Raw genomic sequence first — 21,063 nt, forward strand, 5'->3', positions numbered from 1 at the left:
GGAAGAGCTAGTAAAAACAATGGTACACCAAAAAAAAAAGACCTTTTTTACGATAAACATGAATTGGATATGACATACTTGCGACGTATAGGTTTCTCTTTGTACAATAGCCTCATAAGTCATAATAACAAGACTAAAAACATAATAACAAATTAATAATAGCATCATAATTTCATATGGAAGAACTGTGTGACTCAACTTGGTCAACGAAATTATTTAATTAATACAACTTTTTCTCCTATTAAGTGGACAGCAATGCCATTCCCAGTGGTGTCACATCCTCCATTGCATGATTACTTGACAACCCTGAAAAATAGAAACAAGAAGGCATGCCTCTGTGTAGCCAAATAGCTTTCATTTGTGTAAATTGCTTTCAAGCCTTTCGATTGCAGCACTAACACCACTTTTTATGTCTCTCTTATCTAAGTTTTCATTTGCAGCTTGATTCCCTTCATTAGCTTTTTCTATCAGCTTCAAATGGAGCCAACCTGCCAACGTATCATGAGACAAGACTTTCAACAAATATAGTGAAAACTTGGTTGAATATGAGAAATTGCTACCAGATTGAGCATCAAGTGATGCTTCTAACAGCATTATATTCCACAACATATTATATATGAAACTTATGCATCTGCAAAAGTCACATAGACAATCTGAGCTGACAAAGTATCAAGAAATATAGCTATGTTACCAAGAGGAAAGCAAAATGCTGCTCCCAAAACTGATCCTAGCATCATGTTCCTAGCTCGCCAACGTAGTGATCCTGGCACTAAAAAGGGAAACAATCTATTAATACAATGAAATGAATGAAAAATGAATTTTTTTTGTGATTCAGTCCATGTTATAAAGAGTCTAGTGGCAGAGTATCATTTCTTACATATTAAACCAAAAGCTGAAGCAGTAGCTGAACCAGCACCAACAACATTAAAAACATCATGCACACCTCGCTGCTCTGCAAGTAGATTTTGTAAGCCATAAAATGCAGCAGTGAACATTCCAAGGCGTACTCCTCCAACTATTGAGCCCCGTGTAACCCTAATGAACCGTTTCTCCATAGCATCTCTCATCAAACGATATTGCTCACGTTTGTCTTCTGTACTTCCAAGCTTCAATGTCACTTCTGCGTCCTTGCTCTAGCAAAACATAAGGACCTTATAAATACCATGACTAAAATTGGATAATAAAGAATAAAACCTCCACCTTCACATACTTGACAACAGAATGTTTAATCAACAAAGAAAAGATAAACCATAGCACTATGTTCATGGGTTTTGTTTCTCTGTCTAAAGAAAATGCTAGCAAGGTTTATTTTTGCATTCAGATATTAGCATTCATTCCATCTATTGATTATTGAAGTGGGTCAGGTATTTATCTCCTCACCTTCATAGCAATGCATTAAAAGGAAAACAAGCTTATACAAATAGTAGAAAAGAGTGAAACTTCACATTAGATGACATGAATAAAGAGGATATATACTATCTATTGTGACAAAACAGAAACATCTTTGCATTCATTTAAGAAAGTAAGTACTCAGTTATTCTTTGTACTGCAATTACAATTCAACAAATTAAAACAACTCCAGCCTTTTTAGCTTAAGCTCTTGAAAACCTACAAATGGATCAAGTATACCTTTATGCCAGCCTGTTGACGGGATTAGACAATCTTTTGACATCTTTATGGTACACTAATGGATTGATTTACACCTTCCTTCTGATGTTACTAGTTCCCCAAGAAAATAAATCTCATCAAGCAAGAAGGATTGAGCAAAAACTCTAACATTTTTTGGATTATGAATAAACAATATCAAAGATAAAGTTCAAGTACATTTAACTCTAAATAGTTTCTTACCATGTTATGGAAGGTAGCTTAGCGTTATATACAAGTAGTTTTTCAAGGAAAATAAATCCTCTGCATCCACACAAAAAGAAAAAAAATTTTCTTTCGACATCAACACTAAAGTGTTATTCATGACACATCTAACAGTATGCAAAAGAAGATCACTTTCATACACGGAGTTACACGCAACATTGAATTCTATAATGTAAAGAATGAAATCCATGATTGTAGTCTGGATGTTAGCAGTAACACCCGTTCTGTATTCAGCATAAAACACTCTCATAGCCATATGGGGGGAAAAAAAGAAAAAGGAATCGAGGCCTCTTGTAATCAGAACTTACAACAGAAGCAGCTGCCTCCTTGCTGCCGCCGTATAACATGCCAGCAAATATTCCAATAACAGTTGTTGTACCCCAGTTAACAGTTCCCGCTAACTTTGGGGAGGCCTGGTAAAGGAAATTAGATAATATCAATGAAACTAATAATTGAATGAACTCAGGATGGTGAAGGCAAACACATTTCATAGTTATCTTCAGGAACCTAGAAGAAAAGGAAATGGGCCCAAATCAATGCTTTTCCCAATTTACTAAATTATTTCCAGTATACCAATACAGATTGACCTAGGGTTGATCAAATACATATTCACTATATTAATATCTTTGTGCAGTAGCAAGGAAACCAGTTCACTTACCAATACCTTCATATAAACAAGGAAATTCTAGTGAACCCTACTCAAATTCTTTGCCTAATGCTACCATATCAAATATTGCAGCTAGATCAATTTAAGAATAATAATGATATAAAATTGAGGAATAAAGAAAGATGTGAGGAGTTTCGTACAATCGGTGCGGGGGATTCTGTGTCGTCGGTGGCTTCCATGGCGGTAAACGCCGTAAAATGGAAACGGAGTTGTATACGGAGAAATTAGTTAAATTAGGTAACCGAATCGAAGTGGAAGGAGCTCTAAATTCTCAATTTCTCATCGTCAAATCTGCCCGCGTTCTGATCGGCGTCGCCACTGCCAGTCGTGACTAGTGAAAACAACTTCCTTCCTCTTTGTCAGTCGATGTCACCTTTCATTGTGACACCTGCTTCTTCGCCAGTCCGTTCACCTGAGTTTTTAAAACAGTATTTAGACGTAAAGATCAATGTGGCTATTACCAATTAGTACAATTGAAAGACCTTACTGCAGAGTATTTATTAACATTGCAAGCAATATGTCCCCAAAATGGAAGTTTACAATAAAAAAATAAAACAATATAAACAATATAACACTGCAGAGTATCCATTTAATTACTCTACTAATCAGAGTATAGTTTACATATAATTTCTTCATAGTTACTATCTTATATATAGTGTGTACCACTAATACAAATCTAAATCTCACCATTAGTAAAATTCAGTTCTAGCTTTCTTTCAATTTTTTCTTCGTTTATCTGCTACCATGAATTATCATAGTAAATGAATAGCATAATATTTTTGAAGTTAAAAATCAAAATTAGCTTATAGAAGATCCTCAGTTCAAAATCAAATCTAGCTTTTACATAAGAGCAAGATTCTATTAATATTTAAAAAATTGAACAGCACGATTGCTTCAGAGTGATCAAGATTACTTTATTCAACAACAACTAAGAATGTATAATTTCAAAAATTGAACAGAAAATAAAACAATTAACACTTTAACATATAACATTTCCCAAAAATTATAGACTAACCTGACTAAGTGACCGGAGAAGACGACGCTGGAGCCTGGACTAACAGATTCACTAGTAATTTAGTAACAAAAGATTTAGACACTGATAAAAATGTTATCGACAACAAAAAATTAAGAGGATTAATTTTGACAAAAATGATCAATTATCAATTGAGTTATCTAACGTTAAGGTTAAACGTTGATGTGTCAGTTAACAATTATTTATAATTACAAAAGTTATTCATACTTTTAATTTTTATAATTTTAAAAATACTCAAATTTTTATTTTTTAAAATTTCTAATCTCCTTTTTGAGTTAAATTTTAAAGTGATATTTAAACTTGCAATCGCATATCAAGAATCAGGATTTCACACCAAGAATCAAGATTTCACACAAAGAACTTTCAGTGTTTATCTCAAGGTTGCGAGAACAGAACCGGTCGACTGATTAAATAATAATAAAATTATTAAAAATTCGATATACAATTTCAAATATACAAATTCAATAATTTCTAAACTAACAAAATTCCAAATTTTTATAATTTGACATAATAACTTGTTCATATTTTATCATTAATTATTAATTAACTTATAAATTATAACAAAATAATCGGCAAGAATTCTCATTGCAATAAAAATTTAGAATCACATACTTACACATACACAAAAATTCAAACCATAAGCAACAAAAAAAATTCAGAAGCACAACAAATTTCAACAAAAATCTTTCAATCATGTATTCAACAACAAAAACTCAGAATACAGAAAACTCAACATCCAAATCCAGAGAATCCAGAAACAGAAAAACTAACCAAAACAATCCAAACTTAACACGCAAAAAGTTTCAGAATCACATAAGCAACAACCCAACTCAGAACCCAATCCCAACTCAGAATCTAGTACAAAAACAAAACTCAGAAGCCAGAATCTTGGAAATTGAAACTGAAGAAGCAGTGGCTTACCGGAGATACGGCGAGGGAGGAACGGCGGTGACAGAGTGAGCTCGGAAGCGGATCAGCTTGCGATGGCGAGGCCCCGAGCAGAGATTCCACGGCGAGGATCCGGGCAGAGATTAACGGAGGAGAGGATGCGCATGAAAAGGATCGAGGACGACGACGACGGTACCCTCTGTCACTGCCGATGACGACGATGACGGAGGCGGGCTTCACGACGAGCACAGAGACGGTGAGGAGGAGAAGAGTGGCGGCGGCTGGGGGTGACGGTGGCAGGTGGGGCTTCGCGTTGAGCACAGAGACGGTGAGGAAGAGAAGATTGGCGGCGGCTGGGGGCAGACGGTGGCTGGTGGGGCTTCACGACGAGCAGGCGGCTGCGGACTGACGGTGGCAGCGGTGTTTACTCTGATAGGGTTAGGAAATTAGGAATTTTGGTGAGAAACTGAGATTCTGAGAATGTGAGAGTGAGAGAGAAGGGAGAGGGGGTCGCCGTTTTGAAGCTGAAGGGGAGAACCGGGCCTTCAAAAAATCCGGCCGGTTCTGTCGGTTCATCGGTTAACTGTCGGTTCAATTGGTTTATAACCGATTTTTAATAGACGATTTAGAGGTTAATTAGACCGGTTAAAAGATCAGTTCTCAGTTAATCCGATTGAGCCGAACAATTCAGTATGATTTTTAGAACCTTGGTTTATGTTTTCTTCCTCCACAAGAATCAGAAATTCACAAATTCAAATCAACGTTATATAGATTCATAATCAACATAATTAATCAGTTACTCACTCATCAAAGTATAACCCAACTGAATAACTAAACAAAAAATAAAAAAATAAAAACCGAGAGTGAGTTTCACGAAGACACGAAGGTAGAGAAGAGAGAAGACCAACTTGTCTAAGCACGAGGCAGACTCTAGCGAGGGAAGGGGAGGCAGCAGCGAAGGACAAGGACGCGGAGCACGGAGACGCGATAGCAAGGTTGCTTGGTAGCCACAAACGCTACGGTGCAGTGCAGGGGAGCCACAGACGCGACGGCGCAATGTCAGAGACGCACCGAAGCCGACGAGACGAAGCAGAGGAGCTGGTCGGCGATCACGAGTTATGGAGTTGGAGTGTGATTGAGAGTGACTTAGAGACTGGTGAAATGGTGAGGAAGAGAAGCCTTCAAGCAGTCGTTTAAGGTTAGGGCTATTCTCTCTCTCTTAATGAAACGATGTTGTTTTCGTGTTAGGAAGGAAAAAATAAAATTTTCAAACCGGCTGGGTTTTTGCAAAATGCCGATTCGTCGGTTTTTACCATAACTGGACGGTCTGAACCGGTTCGATCCAGCTCTTTATCTTGTCTGATCAGATGACTCAACCGAACCGACCTATAGTTCGGTTCATCAGTTTTCCAATCTAATCAGTCGGTCCGGTCCAGTTCTTACAACTATGCTCGTACTTTTAAATTTTATAATTTTAAAAATACTCAAATTTTAATTTTTTTATTTCTAATCTCCTTTTTTAGTTAAATTTTAAATTGATATTCCAACTTGCATCGAGTCTCAATCTCTCAATTTGCAATTGCCCCAAGTTTTTTTTCTTAATAATAGTGACTCACGAGATATATTCTGACGAAGAAGTGTACCGAGGGAAGCCACGACGGATAATCAACAGCTATATTATGTGGCTATTTTAAAAGACCGCTGGTTTTATTCTCCGGGTCGAATAATCACAAGCAGACCATAATCTTTGGGTTTGGGCTTGTTTTGGACGAGAGTATTCCTTCTTACACGTGGATGCTGCAAAACTTGTTACAAGTGATGTGTAACAAGATTCCTTCCACTGCTCTCACGGACGGAAATGACGCTATGATTGCAGCTGTTCAGGGAATATTTCCAAGGGCAAGGCACCAATTGTGTGTGTGACACTTGCAAAAGAATGTTACATCAAACTCAAATGATGAAATATTTTAGGAGGTGTTCTCTAAATAATTATATGCTGAAATGGGAATTGATAATTTTGAAAGGGATTGGACACAAGCGGCCGATAAGTACGGATTGCAAGAAAAACTATGGACAACACATAGGTACAAGAAGAGGGAGATGTTGGCCAATGTCTACTTGTGACACAAGTTTTGTGCATGTTTCAGGGCAATTTCGAGTTGTGTACGTATCAATGCGAATGTAAAAAAATTCCTAAGTTCTAGACATAGCATTCTTAAACTTATTCAGAAGTCAGAACCTTGAGTTGCTTGTCCGGAAATACAACAACAACGAGCTTCTAGCCCAGTTTAATTCATATATAGCATGTCGGTCATGATGACTTGCTTAGATCCACTTGAGAGATGTGTCGCCAATGTGTATACACGAGCTATTTTTATAGAAGTTAAAAAGGAGATTGATGCTATTGGTATGGTTAACTTTGTTGGTAGACAACGGGTATCGATGACAATGGTGTATACTATGGAGGAGTATGGTAACCCCAGAAGGTATTTTGTTACACTGATCGATCACATACTAGTAAAGTTAGAATGTCGTTGTGGTTTTTGGCAACGAAAAGACTATCTGTGTAAGCACATTTTCTTCATGATAAGTATGACCACGTAACGGCCATACCAAAGCGGTTGATCCTAAAAGGTGGACCAAAAGGACCAAAGCAACAGATGAATACATGGATGACACTGATGATTTAGCTGAAAGGAGGTTTTGTATATAGTTGAATAAACTTACTGCTTTTTATATTCATTATTATTTCAATAGTTACCTAAACACAATAGATATTGGTTAGAGCCATGAAATCGCTTCTTTCAAAATTTAAGAGGATAGAAGGAGGTATATAAATGATTATATCTACTTTAATACGCATTCTTACGCAACAATGTCTTTTTAGGTTTGCATGAATTTTTTTGCATAGATATTTTTTCTTTTTTAGATTAAATCATAGACTTTTATGGTCATGCGCCACCTGCTGCACTCCCTCAAGCATGGCAAGAATCAGTAAGTTGGTGAATATAACTGGAAATTTCATGTTTAGTACCTTGTCTTCCCCCTAATTTTTAGAGAAACATTAGAGTGTGTTTATTAACATTGCAAGCAATATGTTCCCAAAATGGAAGATTATAATAAAAAAAGAAAACAATATGAACAATATAACACTACAGAATATTCATTTAATTACTCAACTAATCAGAGTATAGTTTACATATAATTTCTTCATAGTTACTATCTTATATATAGTGTGTACCGCTAATACAAATCTAAATCTCACCATTAGTAAAATTCAGTTCTAACTTTCTTTCAATTTTTTCTTCGTTTATCTGCTACCATGAATTATAACAGTAAATGAATAACATAATATTTTTAAAGTTAAATATCAAAATTAGCTTTTAGAAGATCCTCTGTTCAAAATCAAATCTAGCTTTTACATAAGAGCAAGATTCTATTAATATTTAAAAAATTGAACAGCACGATTGCTTCAGAGTGATCAAGATTGCTTTATTCAACAACAACTAAAAATGTATAATTTCAAAAATTGAACAAAAAATAAAACAATTAACCCTTTAACATATAACATTCCCCAAAAATTATAGACTAACCTGACTAAGTGACCGAGAAGACGACGCTGGAGCCTGGAGAAAGCTGGCCGCTAGAGAGGGAACGGCTGACTGAAGACGAAGCTGGCTGCTGGAGAGGGAACTGCGAACAATGATGTTGACAGAGATACCGACTGAGACGCCAACGATGGAGAGAAAGTTGGTTATTGCGTCGCTGCCGCTACCAGGAAGACGATGGAGAAGACGATGCACCAGATGGTCCCACGGACGAGGTGGAGAAGACGATGCTCCTGACGCCTAATGGAGAAGACGATGAAGATTGGAGAAGCTGGTTGCGTGGTATGAGGAAGCTCTGCCTTTGCTAGGGTTTCTACTTTCTGGGTTTACTCCATGGTTGCGTCGTTAGTGAGATAGTATTAGGGTTATGGGTTGGAAAACACATAAAAAGTCATATATATATATATATATATATATATATATATATATATATATATATATATATATATTATGATCGGGTTTACGGGTTGGTTTGGGTTCTGCGCCCCCAAAATCGATACTCAAACCAATCATCAGCAAATGTCATCGGTTTGGTTCGGGTTGGACCCGATTACCCGTCGGCTCCAGAACCAATTTAATTCGTTCGGTTCGGGTTCAGACGGGTAATCGGGTACCCGCTACCCGTGCTCACCCCTACTTTCTGGGTTTACTCCATGGTTGCGCCGTTAGTGAGATAGTATTAAGGTTATGAGTTGGAAAACACATAAAAAGTCATATATATATATAATTATGATCGAGTTCACAGGTTGGTTTGGGTTCTGCACCCCCAAAACCGATACCCAAACCAATCATCAGCAAATGTCATCGGTTTAATTCGGGTTGGACCCGATTACCCGTTGGTTTTCAGAATCAATTTAATTGGTTCGGTTCGGGTTCAGACGGGTAATCGGGTACCCGCTACCCGTGCTCACCCCTAAATTTGTTAGTAACAAATACATGACTTCTCTTATTTTATGTATTTTGCATATTCAAAAAAGGGGAAAACTAACCCTAAAAGTGATACGGTTGTTGGAAGTACTTCTTCTCCAAGTGCAGCCACTCCCGCTGCTGAGAACGATGGTTTTTCTGGTTGAACATCGCAAAGTCCAGCTCTCCCACAGTTGCCTGCCTCAAATCCTTCATCAGAAACACAAACTGAAGCTGCTAGAACTACTGGCGAGCCTCCAAAAGAGGTAAAACGTAAACCCAGTAGAGCACCTAGTAGTGTTTGGGCGCATTTTTCTAAAAGTTCTCCTAATGAAGCCTGCTGCAACTATTGTAAAAAAAATATACATGCAATAGTTCTAGTTATGGTACAACAAACTTGCATAAATATTTAAGAATTTGCACTAAAAACCCTAATAAGTAAGCTGAAAAGGGGCAGAAAACTATTGCACTTGGGAGCCAATTTGAGGATGACCCTAATGCAGTCACTATGAAGCTTGTTGATTTTAATCAAGAGAAAACTCGTCTTGCTCTTGCAAATATGATCATTGTTGATGAACTTCCTTTTAAATTTGTTGAGGCTCAAGGCTTTAGACAATTTATGAGTAAAGCACAACCTAGGTTTAAGGTTCCCTCCTGTTGGACAATTGCTAGAGATTGTATGGCTTTGTTTAGATATGAGAAAGAGAAGTTGAGAAATTTGTTATCTGAAAATCGCCAAATGATTTTCCTTACTACCGATACTTGGACCTCAATTCAGAATTTGAATAATATGTGTGTGATTGCGTATTATATTGATGAGTCTTGGACATTGCATAAAAAAATATTGAATTTTGGTTTGATTACTAATCATAAGGGTGAAACTATAGGGAGAGCCTTAGAACAATGCTTGCAAGAGTGGGGTATTAGAAGGATATGTTGTGTAACTGTTGACAATGCTAGTGGTTAATGGTGTTGCAATTTCGTATTTACTTAGAGGCATGGGTGATTGGAATGGGTCAACATTGTTAAATGGGGAGTTCATGCATATGAGATGTTGTGCTCACATATTAAATCTAATTGTCGGTGATGGTTTGAAAGAGATTGATAGCTCAATAACTAAAATCAGAATTGCATGCAAGTTTGTTAGGTCATCTCCTGTTAGGATGCAAGCTTTTAAGAGGTGTATTCAAGAGGTTAATATAACTTATAAACCTAGTGTAGTGTTAGATGTGCCTACTAGGTAGAACTCTACCTATTTGATGCTAGAGGCTGCTGATAAGTTTGAATCGGCTTTTAGTCGACTTAGTTATCAAGACTCATTTTATTTGTTGGCGCTTAAGTCTGAAGGAGGACCTCCTAATGCTAATGGTTGGAAAATGGCACGTGTGTTTGTGAAGTTCTTGAAAATATTTTATGATGCAACTCTTACTTTTTCTGGTTCTTTGAATGTTACATGTAATAATTTTTTCAATAAATTGTGTGACATTCAAAGAACTTTGAATAAGTGAAGAAAGAGTAATGACGTTGGTTCGCAAAAGATGGCGACACAAATGAAAGTGAAACTAGACAAATATTGGAAGTGTGATGGCATAAATTACTTTCTCTTTGTGGCTATTTTTCTTATCCTCGTTACAAGTATGAATATGTTGAATTTTGTCTTAATCGGGTGTATAGGTTGAATCAAGCCAAATATATGTTAAAAAATTGAAGGATATCATTCATAAATTGTTTGAGTATTACTTCATGATATATCCGCTTCCGGATGGTAGTTCTTCTGGTAGTTTTAATTCTAGCATTGCCTCTCATGATCATGGGGTTGGTGGTGAAAATACAAATGAGGAGGAAGATGGCTTCGAAGATGAGTTTAGACTGATGGTTAAAAAAAATTAAGGTGAGGTCAAAAGGAATGAATTAGAAAGATACATGGAAGATGATGTGGAGGATAACATTCCCGATTTTTACATTTTGTGTTGGTGGAAATTGAAATCAATAAAGTATTATGCTCTTGCTCACATGGCTAGGGATTTGTTGGCTATTCCCGTCTCTACCGTGTCTTCTGAGTCGGCATTTAGTACTAGTGGTCGTGTGCTTGACCAATTTAGAAGCTCATTAAGTCCTTCTACTGTTGAGTCTCTAATTTGCTCACAAAATTGGTTGAAGACTCAAGAGAAGATGTATGACTTAAAGCAAGAACTTGAGGACCAAAAAAAACTTGAATTAGGTAACTATTTTTAAATTATATTTCTTTAAATTATTATGTAATTGTTGTTATTGTTGAGTCTCTAATAATAATTTAATTACTGTTAATGTAGAGCTTTCACCTTTAACAATATCTAATCAAGTCATTGGAGTTGATGTTGTTTACAATAATTTGAGGTTAATATTTTTTCACTAATTATTTATTTGTTGAATTACTTTTAATTAATGAATTTTATATATTGACATTAGCTAATTATATACTGATTTTTTTAAGGTCACAACTCCTCTCTTGAATATGCTTGGTTGATAGAGTGAAGGATTATGGAGTGAAGACTTTGAAAGCTAGACAAATATTTCTATTGTATTTTTGTATTTAGCTTCTAATGTTTAGATTTTAATGTGTTTTGGTTTTAGCTTCTTTCAAAGATTATTCACTAGACTTTTGTATTTAACTTCTAATATTTCTATTGCACTTTTATATTTTTATTAGACAAAGATTATTCACTATTAATATGTTTGGATTTTGATGAGTTTAGTTTTTAATGTATTTGGTGTTTAATATGTTTGCATTATTTCTATTGATATTACATGTTTATTGTATTTGTTGAATTTTTAAGATAAAAATTTGTCAATTTGGTTTTTTTTATGAATTTCAAAGTCATCGGGTACCCGCTACCCGAACCGAATCAATCCGCTCTTAATCGGTTTGGTTTGGATACAAACACAAAAAAAAAATGCAAATCCGAACCAAACCAAACCAATTACTTTTTGATCGGTTCGATTCTAATTTTACTTTGAACTCAAAACAAACTGACCCGTGCTCACCCCTAGTGGTTATTGCTTGTGGAGCATTCATTGAATTTTCTTACACTTTGTTTGATTTAGAAGAATTTGGAAAGTAAAAAAAATAAATAAAAAAATTAGTTTTTTATTGTTTAGATCAAAAAAGAAAATGAATAAAAATTATAAAAGTATATGTAAAACTCATTAAAATTTTCTCTCCAAAATTGAAAAAAAAAACTTAGATTAGAATGAAAAAATGGGTAAAATTACAAATTTGTCATTATAACATTAGTATATTATAATTTATAAAGGATATGAATATAATTTTATTTATATATGATTTTCTCTCTTCTTATTTTTCCTTCCATTCAAATAAAAAAAAAAATTCTACTTTTTTTTTTCATTTTCTTTTCATCCAAACAACACAAAAAAAATTAACTTTTTCTTTTATTTTATTTTCTCTCATTTTCTTTTCGCCCATTCTCTTTTTACTCATTTTTCATTTTACATCCAAACAAAGTGTTAAAGAACCACAAAATTGCAAAATTTTCTGCCATGTTTTAATTATGGCTTTGAAATTTTTTTGCTACCAAGTCTGTCCAATATTAGGAAATTTGAGGGCTGCTATCAAAACTACCAAAATACTCTGTGTAGTGAACATGTTACACATTTAGTATAACATAAACTATCTTATTTTTACTATCATATCTTGTAATTTATAAATTAAATAGTTTCTATTTATTATTTTTAAATAGGAACAAATATTTAATGTTAGGAAATTAGATGTGATAGCAATGGATATTCGAGAACAAATATTTGAGATTTTTATATAATTAGATGATATTAAAATATTAAAGTTGTTATTTTATTCTACTTTTTAAACAAAAACAGTAGTAGTTATGTAAAATAATATTATATACAATTATGTATAAAATTATTGACATTGAAATTTTTTTTACATATAGAATTATATCTTATATATTGAAAAATTATGTTATAAAAGATTTAATTTTTAAATTTTAATATTAAAAAATAAATTTTTAATTTAAAAGTATATAAATGAGATGAGATTAATAAATATTTTAAAATTAAAAATAAATATATAATTACATAATTTATGAAGATTTGAAAATTTCACAAAATAGTTAATTTTTATTAAATTAAAAAATTAATTTGTAAGGGTTTTAAATTGTCACAAAAATAATTTAAAATTATCATAAAAGTCTAATATAAAACTCTTACTAAATACACATAAAATTTTTACTAAATAGATTGTGGAGGATTTTAAAATTTTTTATAAATATCTTTTTGACACTTCAAATTTTGAAAATTTTAAGAATTCTTATAAATTATTTAGTGACCTTCATAAATAATAAATAACAAAAAAAACTGTCACAAATAAATAAAAATAATTGTAGTGATATGTATGTACAGTGCGTGTTTTGCATGTTAATAATTATACCACCGACTTCAGTTAATGGCTTTGTAAGAAATTGTTTTTGGTAATTTCAAGCTTATTATTGGGTTCAAAAAGGTTAAAAGCTAACAACGGAAGAGAGGTGAGATCGTCGGAAATGTAATTCAATAATTCATCATTTCATTGGTTACATTATCGGTGCACACTCACATACAGAGTGAGAAGAATCAGAAGATACCTAACCTACAGAATTTATATATATGTTAAAATTAATTATTAATATATTTATATATAAATATATATGTAATTTAATTTATTTTTAATATTTATTTATATTTTAATATATATTTTATACTAATAATTAATTTTAATATATATATATAACATGCATAATTGATGTAAATAATAATTAAAAAAAAAAAAAGAGAATGGCTCGCAAAGAATGATTTTGTTTTCTCCTCTATATGTATGTATCAGAATATGCATCTAGATTATCTACTATATATGTAGACAGCTTAATTAGTGCTAATAAACTATATATAATTCATCAGGTTTGCTGCACATACAAACTTTTTTGGCTTACAAGTAATATAAGTTGACTCAACCAAAAAAAAAATCCACGCGCACTACACTGTTTAAAATGGAGCGTAAAATGCACGCGTCTTATACAACGGTTGTATTTTCCAAAACACGCTTATTATGTCACACTCTTCCTCTTCTTCCTCAATCAAAACGCAAACCATCAAGTTTCAAGCCACATTCGAAACAAATTACGATTCTGAAGAAACGTTCCAACTCGTCGCGAAGAGTAGAAGAAATAAAAAAAAAAGATACAAATCTCCATAAAAAATCAACAGAAAAAACAAAGAAACATTATTCAAGGTAAGGTACTGTTTTAGTGTTTTTCTAGGTTTTTCACACTGTTATATGAAATAGAAGAACTATATCGTCAGTATTTCTCTCTCTATTTCACTGTTCTTAGTTTAGATCTCATATTACTATTCTGATGATACTGTTCTTTGTTTACGCTATTTCGCGTACTTCTAGTGAAAGCTTTAACGTGTACTTTGATATGTTTTGGTACATGTTTTGTGGATGTTTACATGTTTTTTAAGTAGATTTGTGCATGGTTACATGAAAGACTGTTCCTCTTCTAAATAATTTTTGGGTGTATATAGCCGTTTGTCGGGTATATATCTCAAACTTGGCATGCGACTGTTGCTTCTAGTGGCATTTTGAATTTAAATATATTTCTGAACACATATAATGTCATATAATCCAAAAAAATGTAGAGGTGTTTGTGACTAATATATATATATATATATTGAATACGATTTTGAACTGATTTAATTTCGTTTAATTAAAAAAAACAAAATGGTTATGGGACTGGATTTGGGTGTATGTGGCTGATATTGGGGTGTATCTAACTGATCTATGGGTTTATGTCTCTGGTTTTTGGGTGTATTTTTTATCTATTGACAGCATCTCTTTTTTATTGCAGTACGGGGTGTATCTGACTGATCTATGGGTGTATGTCTCTGATTTTTGGATGTATTTTTTATCTATTGACAGCATCTCTTTTTCATTGCAGTAAAAATGGCGAGCAAAAACCAAGGTGAAAAAATACAATGTAAGGACAAATATATGTCTTAGAACAAGTCAATTTTTCCTAAAACAAATATATCTTAGTCTAATGACTCTAATTTTGTTTTGTTTACAGCAAACCAAAGACTTGAAGTGTGCAACCCATTTGTTGAGTGAAAAATTTGGAAATATGAGCGATGAAAAGAAAGAAATTGTTCGAGATTTAGGTTTTGGTGGACTGATGCACATCCCACCACTAAGGGTACATCAGAGACTATTAAAGGAGTTGGCTAACTCCTTTAAATTGGGGAAAAACACACTTGAAACCAGCTACAGTTCGTTTAGAGTTAAACCCAGTACAATAGGGGTTGCGCTTGGCCTCAACGCATCAGGTAACTCATTACAGAAAACCTCTATACTTCAATTCTTTGTAATATCTTATTCTGCTATCATATAATCAAGAAATAAACATAGGTGTATATGAGTGATATTGGAGTGTATATGAGTGATGTTTTGGTGTATTTCAAGTGATTTCAGTGTAAGTTGTTTTCTTTTTTGTAAGAGATCTATTTCCTCAGAAAGTTAGTTATAAAGAACTTTCTGAAGAGAACAAATAGTTTTTTAGAAGATTCCAAGGGAAGACTCTAAAAAATCTGACAGATGAGATGATGAGTATTGGTGTTGGAAATAAACAGGATCGCCTGATGTTCCAGAGGATTTTCATCCTCTATATATAGATGGCGCTCCTGTTGCCAACAACAATAAACAAAATCTCTCCTGTGCACCTGGCTCCAATATTTAAGATGGACAAAATAAAGGAGGGCAACTGGAGAGCCCATGTGTTGAATTTCATCATCAAGGGCATAACTAATTACAATCTGAAAAAAAATCAATCGACAGCTGCCTGTTTGCCTTGATGATAGTCTATTTCCATTTGTCGAAAAACAAAGACAATAAAGGAGAAGAAAGACCTGCAGAACCCTGGATTGCCAACTGGAATAGAGAGCAGTTGGTTGAAAGGATGAGAGCAGAAATGGATGAACATATGGTAAGTGAACAGAATACCTTGGATGTATTTAATTTACATGGATGTTGTTAACTAACATTTCTACTATTTCAGGAAATTGTAAAGATGGCTGAAACAAAAGAGAAATTGAGACAAATGAAGGAAAAAGAAAAGAAAGAAAAAAAGAAGGCAAGTTCATCATCATCTGAGAGTGAAACATCTGAAGCTAAAGTCTATTCTTCCTCTGAGTCTGAGACTGAAGAAAACTCATAGGAACTAAAAAGGAAACATCCCACCCGAACAGCCAAAAAGTAAGTAACATTCTTGGGTGTATTTTGTCACTTTTAGGGTGTATTTTGTCACTTTTAGGGTGTTTTTTACTCATGATTGTTTGCCTTCCAAAATAGAATCCAAAAAAAGGAAGAAGATTAAGGAGGATTCCGATTCAGAAACTGAATCGAATGATGAGTAATGTTCTGAAATTATCATCGCTTTCTTTTCCGTTTATTCTCAATATTTCATGTATTAACAAAGCGTTTCTTATTAACTTTTAGAAGCGAAGAATCATCACCAGTAGAAAAATAAAAAACAAAGAAAAAAATCAGACTAGAGCCAAAAAGTAAGCACTGCTTTGGATAGTGTTTTCTGATCAATTTTATTTTGTCTTTCTTATTCATACTTTTTTTTCCCAGGACGCAATCCAAAAAGAGCAAGCTCAGTGTTTAGGATTTGTCTCCTGAACAAACTCAATCCTATCATGGGTAGGATACTTTGTAAAGCTACTGTTTATCATCAAAACTATATTTGTTAACATTTTCTTTTATGCATGTACCATCAGATCTGAAATTGAAACTGAAGAATTAAAAGAATTCTTAAGGGAATCTAAAAAGAAGAAAAACAATAAAAAAATCTACTGCACAGGGGTTTGTTATGTTTGGGGTGTATATTACCGATTTTAAGGTGTTTTCGTTGCTAATAACTTTTTCTGGTTTTCCAGGAGAAGGGAACTGACCTGCGATCGACAGAAGGTCACTATGACTCATCCAAAACGTAAGAAACTTTATTTGATAAAATCTTGTTATCCTGATTTAACCGTATGGTATTTTTACTGAATAATATCTATTGTATGTTTAGAATACCGGAGGTAAACTTAGGAAGTGATGATCCTTTGTCTCAAGGACACACAGATCAAAGCAGCATAAACAAACCGGCGGATAGCATATAATTTCTCTTTCTAATACCGGTTGCTTTTATCTTTTATTACCTTCTACTTCTAATTTTGTATATATTTTTTTTAAGAAAAAAAAGCCCTTTAATATTTTATTCAAGAAAAAAAAAGGCAGAAAAAAAGTAAAAACTACAACTATGTAAGTTCTCAAAAAAACAAAGCCTGTGTTTCCTTTGAATGCTTCGGGTGTATTTTGAGTTTCTTTGGGTGTATTTCAGGTTGAGTCTGGTAGAAGAATCAGCCAATGACCCAGCTGAAGAGAACATGATGGTTGTGCGGGTAGAGACACAGTCACAAACTGAAGCACTTTCAATGTGAATTTTTCAACTAAATTTCAACCTTATAACCATTTTATTTTCACGGGCTTTCTTAACCTTTTATTTTTGTCTTGTTTAGAGTTCCGATTCAAGTTTATCTACCTCTGTCCCAGACAACCCCTGTGCCAGAAATTGAACCAACCTCTGCAAAGTCTCCAAGTGAAAAAATTAATGAAGAAACTACAAAAAGGTAAGGAATAATCTTGGGGTGTATTTGGTTATTGTTTGGGTGTATATTGTCCTTGTTGGGGGTGTATATCTTTACAATTGATCTGTAACTAATTTTTTTATAACATGATTCATTTTATGTAACCTTGCAGCACTCTAGAACCACCCCCAAAACCTAAAAAAAGCACACCCACGCTTCCACCAACTCCATCCAAAATGTAAGTTCAGCAGAGTAAAATTCGGTTTTCAATATCATTCGACTATTCTTATTCTTATAGTACGTTATATCTCATCACGCAGTAATCCAGCCCCCAGAAGATGCTGCTGCACTGATGATGATGGCACGGACAGCATCCTACATTCCTAGAAAAGGTCCGATGCCATCATTCAGCCTTGGCTTGATTGATTCAAGCCAAGAAGAAGCAGCAACGCAATAGGGGGAGATGGCAAAAACTTCTGAAACTCCAAAACTAATAGAACAATTAGGAGAGCTGGTGGAAAAAATTGCAAGCAGTGGGATAAAAACAGAAGGTAAAAGTCCACAGATTCAAAAGCAGAGTGGCAAAGAAAGTTTTGAAAAGTTTGAAACTCCTGCGAGGACCAACGAGATGTCGGCTGAAATAACAAAGAAATGCTACATCTAGACCACACGTGTGAAGACATACGGAGATAGAGGCACTAATGAGTATGACGCCGTGTGCACACTCAATGCCCAAGATCGATACATTTTGTCAAAAGTCCACTTCGCATCTCTCAAAGCTGATACACATATAGAAGCTGAGGTAATATTAGAATAACATTAATGATTTTATCATGAAATGTAACTGCAATGTTTATTGATGTAAATTGATTTGGGCTTTTTTTTCTAGATTATCTCTGCCATGTGCCTCATTCTTAACCAGCAAAACATTAAAAGGTTTCAAGAAGAAATATACTGTCTCCCTCTTGATATAGTGGTAAGGTGTACTTCAACGAATCTTGGGTGTATTTCTTAAATCCTTTGGTATATGTCTGTAATCGTTTGGGTGTATTTCTGTAATTATTTGGGTGTATTTCTGTAATCCTTTGGGTGTATTTCTATAATTGTTCGGGTGTATTTCTGTAATCATTTGGGTGTATTAAATATTTCATTTGGTGTTTCACAATTGTTGTAGAACATGGCCGTTGGAAATCATCCAAATGGGGAATTCTTACAGCCTAAAACCAATAAGCCATTCAGGGTGGAAGACTACCCAATGTTTATACCCTTCTTGGACCTAAAAAAATTAGCATCACATCCACATGTAAGTTTTCGTTTCTAAAACTTCTTATTACCATTCTTTACTTATGTGCCAAATAAACAAAAATACTATTCAATGTAGACATGCTTCAGATTTTTGCATCTATTTGCTATTCAAACCATTGGTGTTTCACAATTGTTGTAAAACATGGCCGTTGGAAATCGTCCAAATAGGAAATTCTTACAGCCTAAAACTAATAAGCCATTCATGGTGGAAGACTACCCAATGTTTATACCCTTCTTTGACCTCAAAAAATTAGCATCACATCCATATGTAAGTTTTCGTTTCTAAAACTTCTTATTACCATTCTTTACTTATGTGCCAAATAAACAAAAAAGGCAAAAAAGAGAAAATTTTATATACTCGACCTATATCACAAGACATGTCCATTCGATGCCAGAATGAACCTAAATAAATTCATTGTAAGTTGTTTCTGTGTTTTGTATTTTAATATCTGGGTATATTTCTGTTCAATATAAGGTGTAAGTTTGTGCTCCTTTGGGTGTATTCCATTATTAAATTTATTCATATATTATTGATTTGTTTTGTATTTTAAGAGATATGTAATTTCAAGAATGAGAGTATATGCTGGAGGGCACCTCTGAAGAGAAAGGATCAGGAAATTGAACCACCATACATTAACATCTCAGGCCAAAAGACAAGGTATAAATCTTTCACTCTGAAAATTAATCTTTTCTATATGTAATTTGCTAATTTATTTCTTGTTTTTCAGCTATGACTGTGTTATTTATGTAATGAAGTGGCTTGAAATAATTTAGCCCGAAAACGTTAAAAGGGAGAGGTATGAGTGGGACAATTGGACCCAGGTAATTGTGTTTAAAACTATATAACTCTGTATTACTTTACTAAATTAACATGGTTGATTAAAAAGAATATTTTTTTAAACTGTAGGACGATGTGGACCACTATAGAGTATAATATGTTTCCCGAATTCTATTCCATGAAATGAATCAAGACAATGCTGAAGCCATTAGGGGAAGTGATGCAATAAGACTGTCCAAGCCATCCTCATTGTTATTGAGTCCATATAGTCAGATAGATTCTAATGATATTGACACTGACCAATTATAGTCCAGTTTTATTATAAAAAAATTTTCATAATTAAACTGTCTCTGAATTACAGGTGCTAAAATATGAAGGAAAACATCAAACCAGATATATACCCAAAACATAAAATTTTACAACCAAGGAAAGTTGAATATACACCCAAACTTTTATCCCCTGAAAACCCTAAACCTTAAATCCTAAAACACTAAACCATAAACCCCTAAACCCTAAACCCTAAAACCCTAAACCCTAAACCCTAAATACTAAGCCACCCAACCTACTATACACCCGAAACATGAAATTTTACACCCCAACAATTCAATATACACCCAAACTTCTATCTCCTGATGCTGGATTTCTAAACCCCTAAACCTTAAACCATAAAAACCCTAAACCATAAAAACTAAACCCAAAACCCAAAACCTTAAATCATAAAAAATAAACAAAACAATAATTTATAACAGAAACAACAGCATTTGAAATATATAAATGTAAAATGTCAAACACAAGAGAATTCAGAAATACACCTAAAAAACTGAGCTTTACACCCATATACTGTAACTATACACCCAAGAAACTATGCCCTGCTGCTGGTTCCTTGAACTGATAATTCATAACATGTCTTTGATATTGGCTGGAATTTAGACGCACCACTGATGCAGCATCAAAGAGGTTTAACTGGAAATAATAAACTCACATATTAGCAAAATTATTAACAAGAAAATTAAACTCAATCACCACATATTTAAAGAATATCACTTTTACTTCGTTTAAAGCTTTCGTTTTCTTCTTCTTTGAGGCATTTGCAATCTGTTTGTCCAACTTTGAACCTAGCTTATTTTTTGGGCGTCCTCTTGTTTGAACTCTTGGAGGGCTTTGAAGCTCGTTAACGGATTCCAAGTTGGCATTTTCGTGAAATAGCGAACATGTCCCCTTCCTTTTGGCTTTCAGTTCTTCCATCTCAACCATGACGTTATAGTACGCACGGTGCAAAATGGCAATCTACTCCTCCAATTCTAATGCAAATTCGCAAATATTTTGC

At 33.9% G+C, this 21,063-nt stretch overlaps 1 protein-coding gene across 4 annotated transcripts; it reads right to left on the bottom strand.

Annotated features, from left to right (window-relative positions):
* Positions 1 to 23: 23 nt before the first annotated feature.
* LOC130976219 (uncharacterized) lies at positions 24 to 4,934 on the bottom strand. 4 transcript variants are annotated; one of them, XM_057901015.1, is made up of 7 exons: positions 4,491 to 4,934; positions 3,552 to 3,585; positions 2,677 to 2,948; positions 2,178 to 2,282; positions 878 to 1,133; positions 692 to 769; positions 24 to 488 (listed from the first exon to the last, which is right to left on the bottom strand). In XM_057901015.1, the coding sequence occupies exons 3-7, from the start codon at positions 2,713 to 2,715 to the stop codon at positions 355 to 357; spliced, it is 612 nt and encodes a 203-aa protein (XP_057756998.1). In that variant the 5' UTR covers positions 2,716 to 2,948; positions 3,552 to 3,585; positions 4,491 to 4,934; the 3' UTR covers positions 24 to 354. The 4 variants fall into 4 exon arrangements, with proteins under 4 accessions (XP_057756998.1, XP_057756999.1, XP_057756996.1 ...); XM_057901016.1 differs by having other exon boundaries at positions 3,552 to 3,590; XM_057901013.1 differs by having other exon boundaries at positions 3,552 to 3,602.
* Between the last annotated feature and the right edge of the window lie 16,129 nt (positions 4,935 to 21,063).

This window comes from Arachis stenosperma, chromosome 4, assembly GCF_014773155.1.
Source record: "Arachis stenosperma cultivar V10309 chromosome 4, arast.V10309.gnm1.PFL2, whole genome shotgun sequence".
Classification (NCBI taxonomy): domain Eukaryota; kingdom Viridiplantae; phylum Streptophyta; class Magnoliopsida; order Fabales; family Fabaceae; genus Arachis; species Arachis stenosperma.

What these genes read in the sequence shown, in the direction of transcription:
- LOC130976219 (XM_057901014.1), bottom strand. Translation starts at nt 2,715, where the DNA reads ATGGAAGCCACCGACGACACAGAATCCCCCGCACCGATT. An exon ending in AGGAGGCAGCTGCTTCTGTT is followed by an intron (nt 1,134 to 2,177) that starts GTAAGTTCTGAT and finishes ATGTTTTGCTAG; the next exon opens with AGCAAGGACGCAGAAGTGAC. An exon ending in AGCATTTTGCTTTCCTCTTG is followed by an intron (nt 489 to 691) that starts GTAACATAGCTA and finishes ATACGTTGGCAG; the next exon opens with GTTGGCTCCATTTGAAGCTG.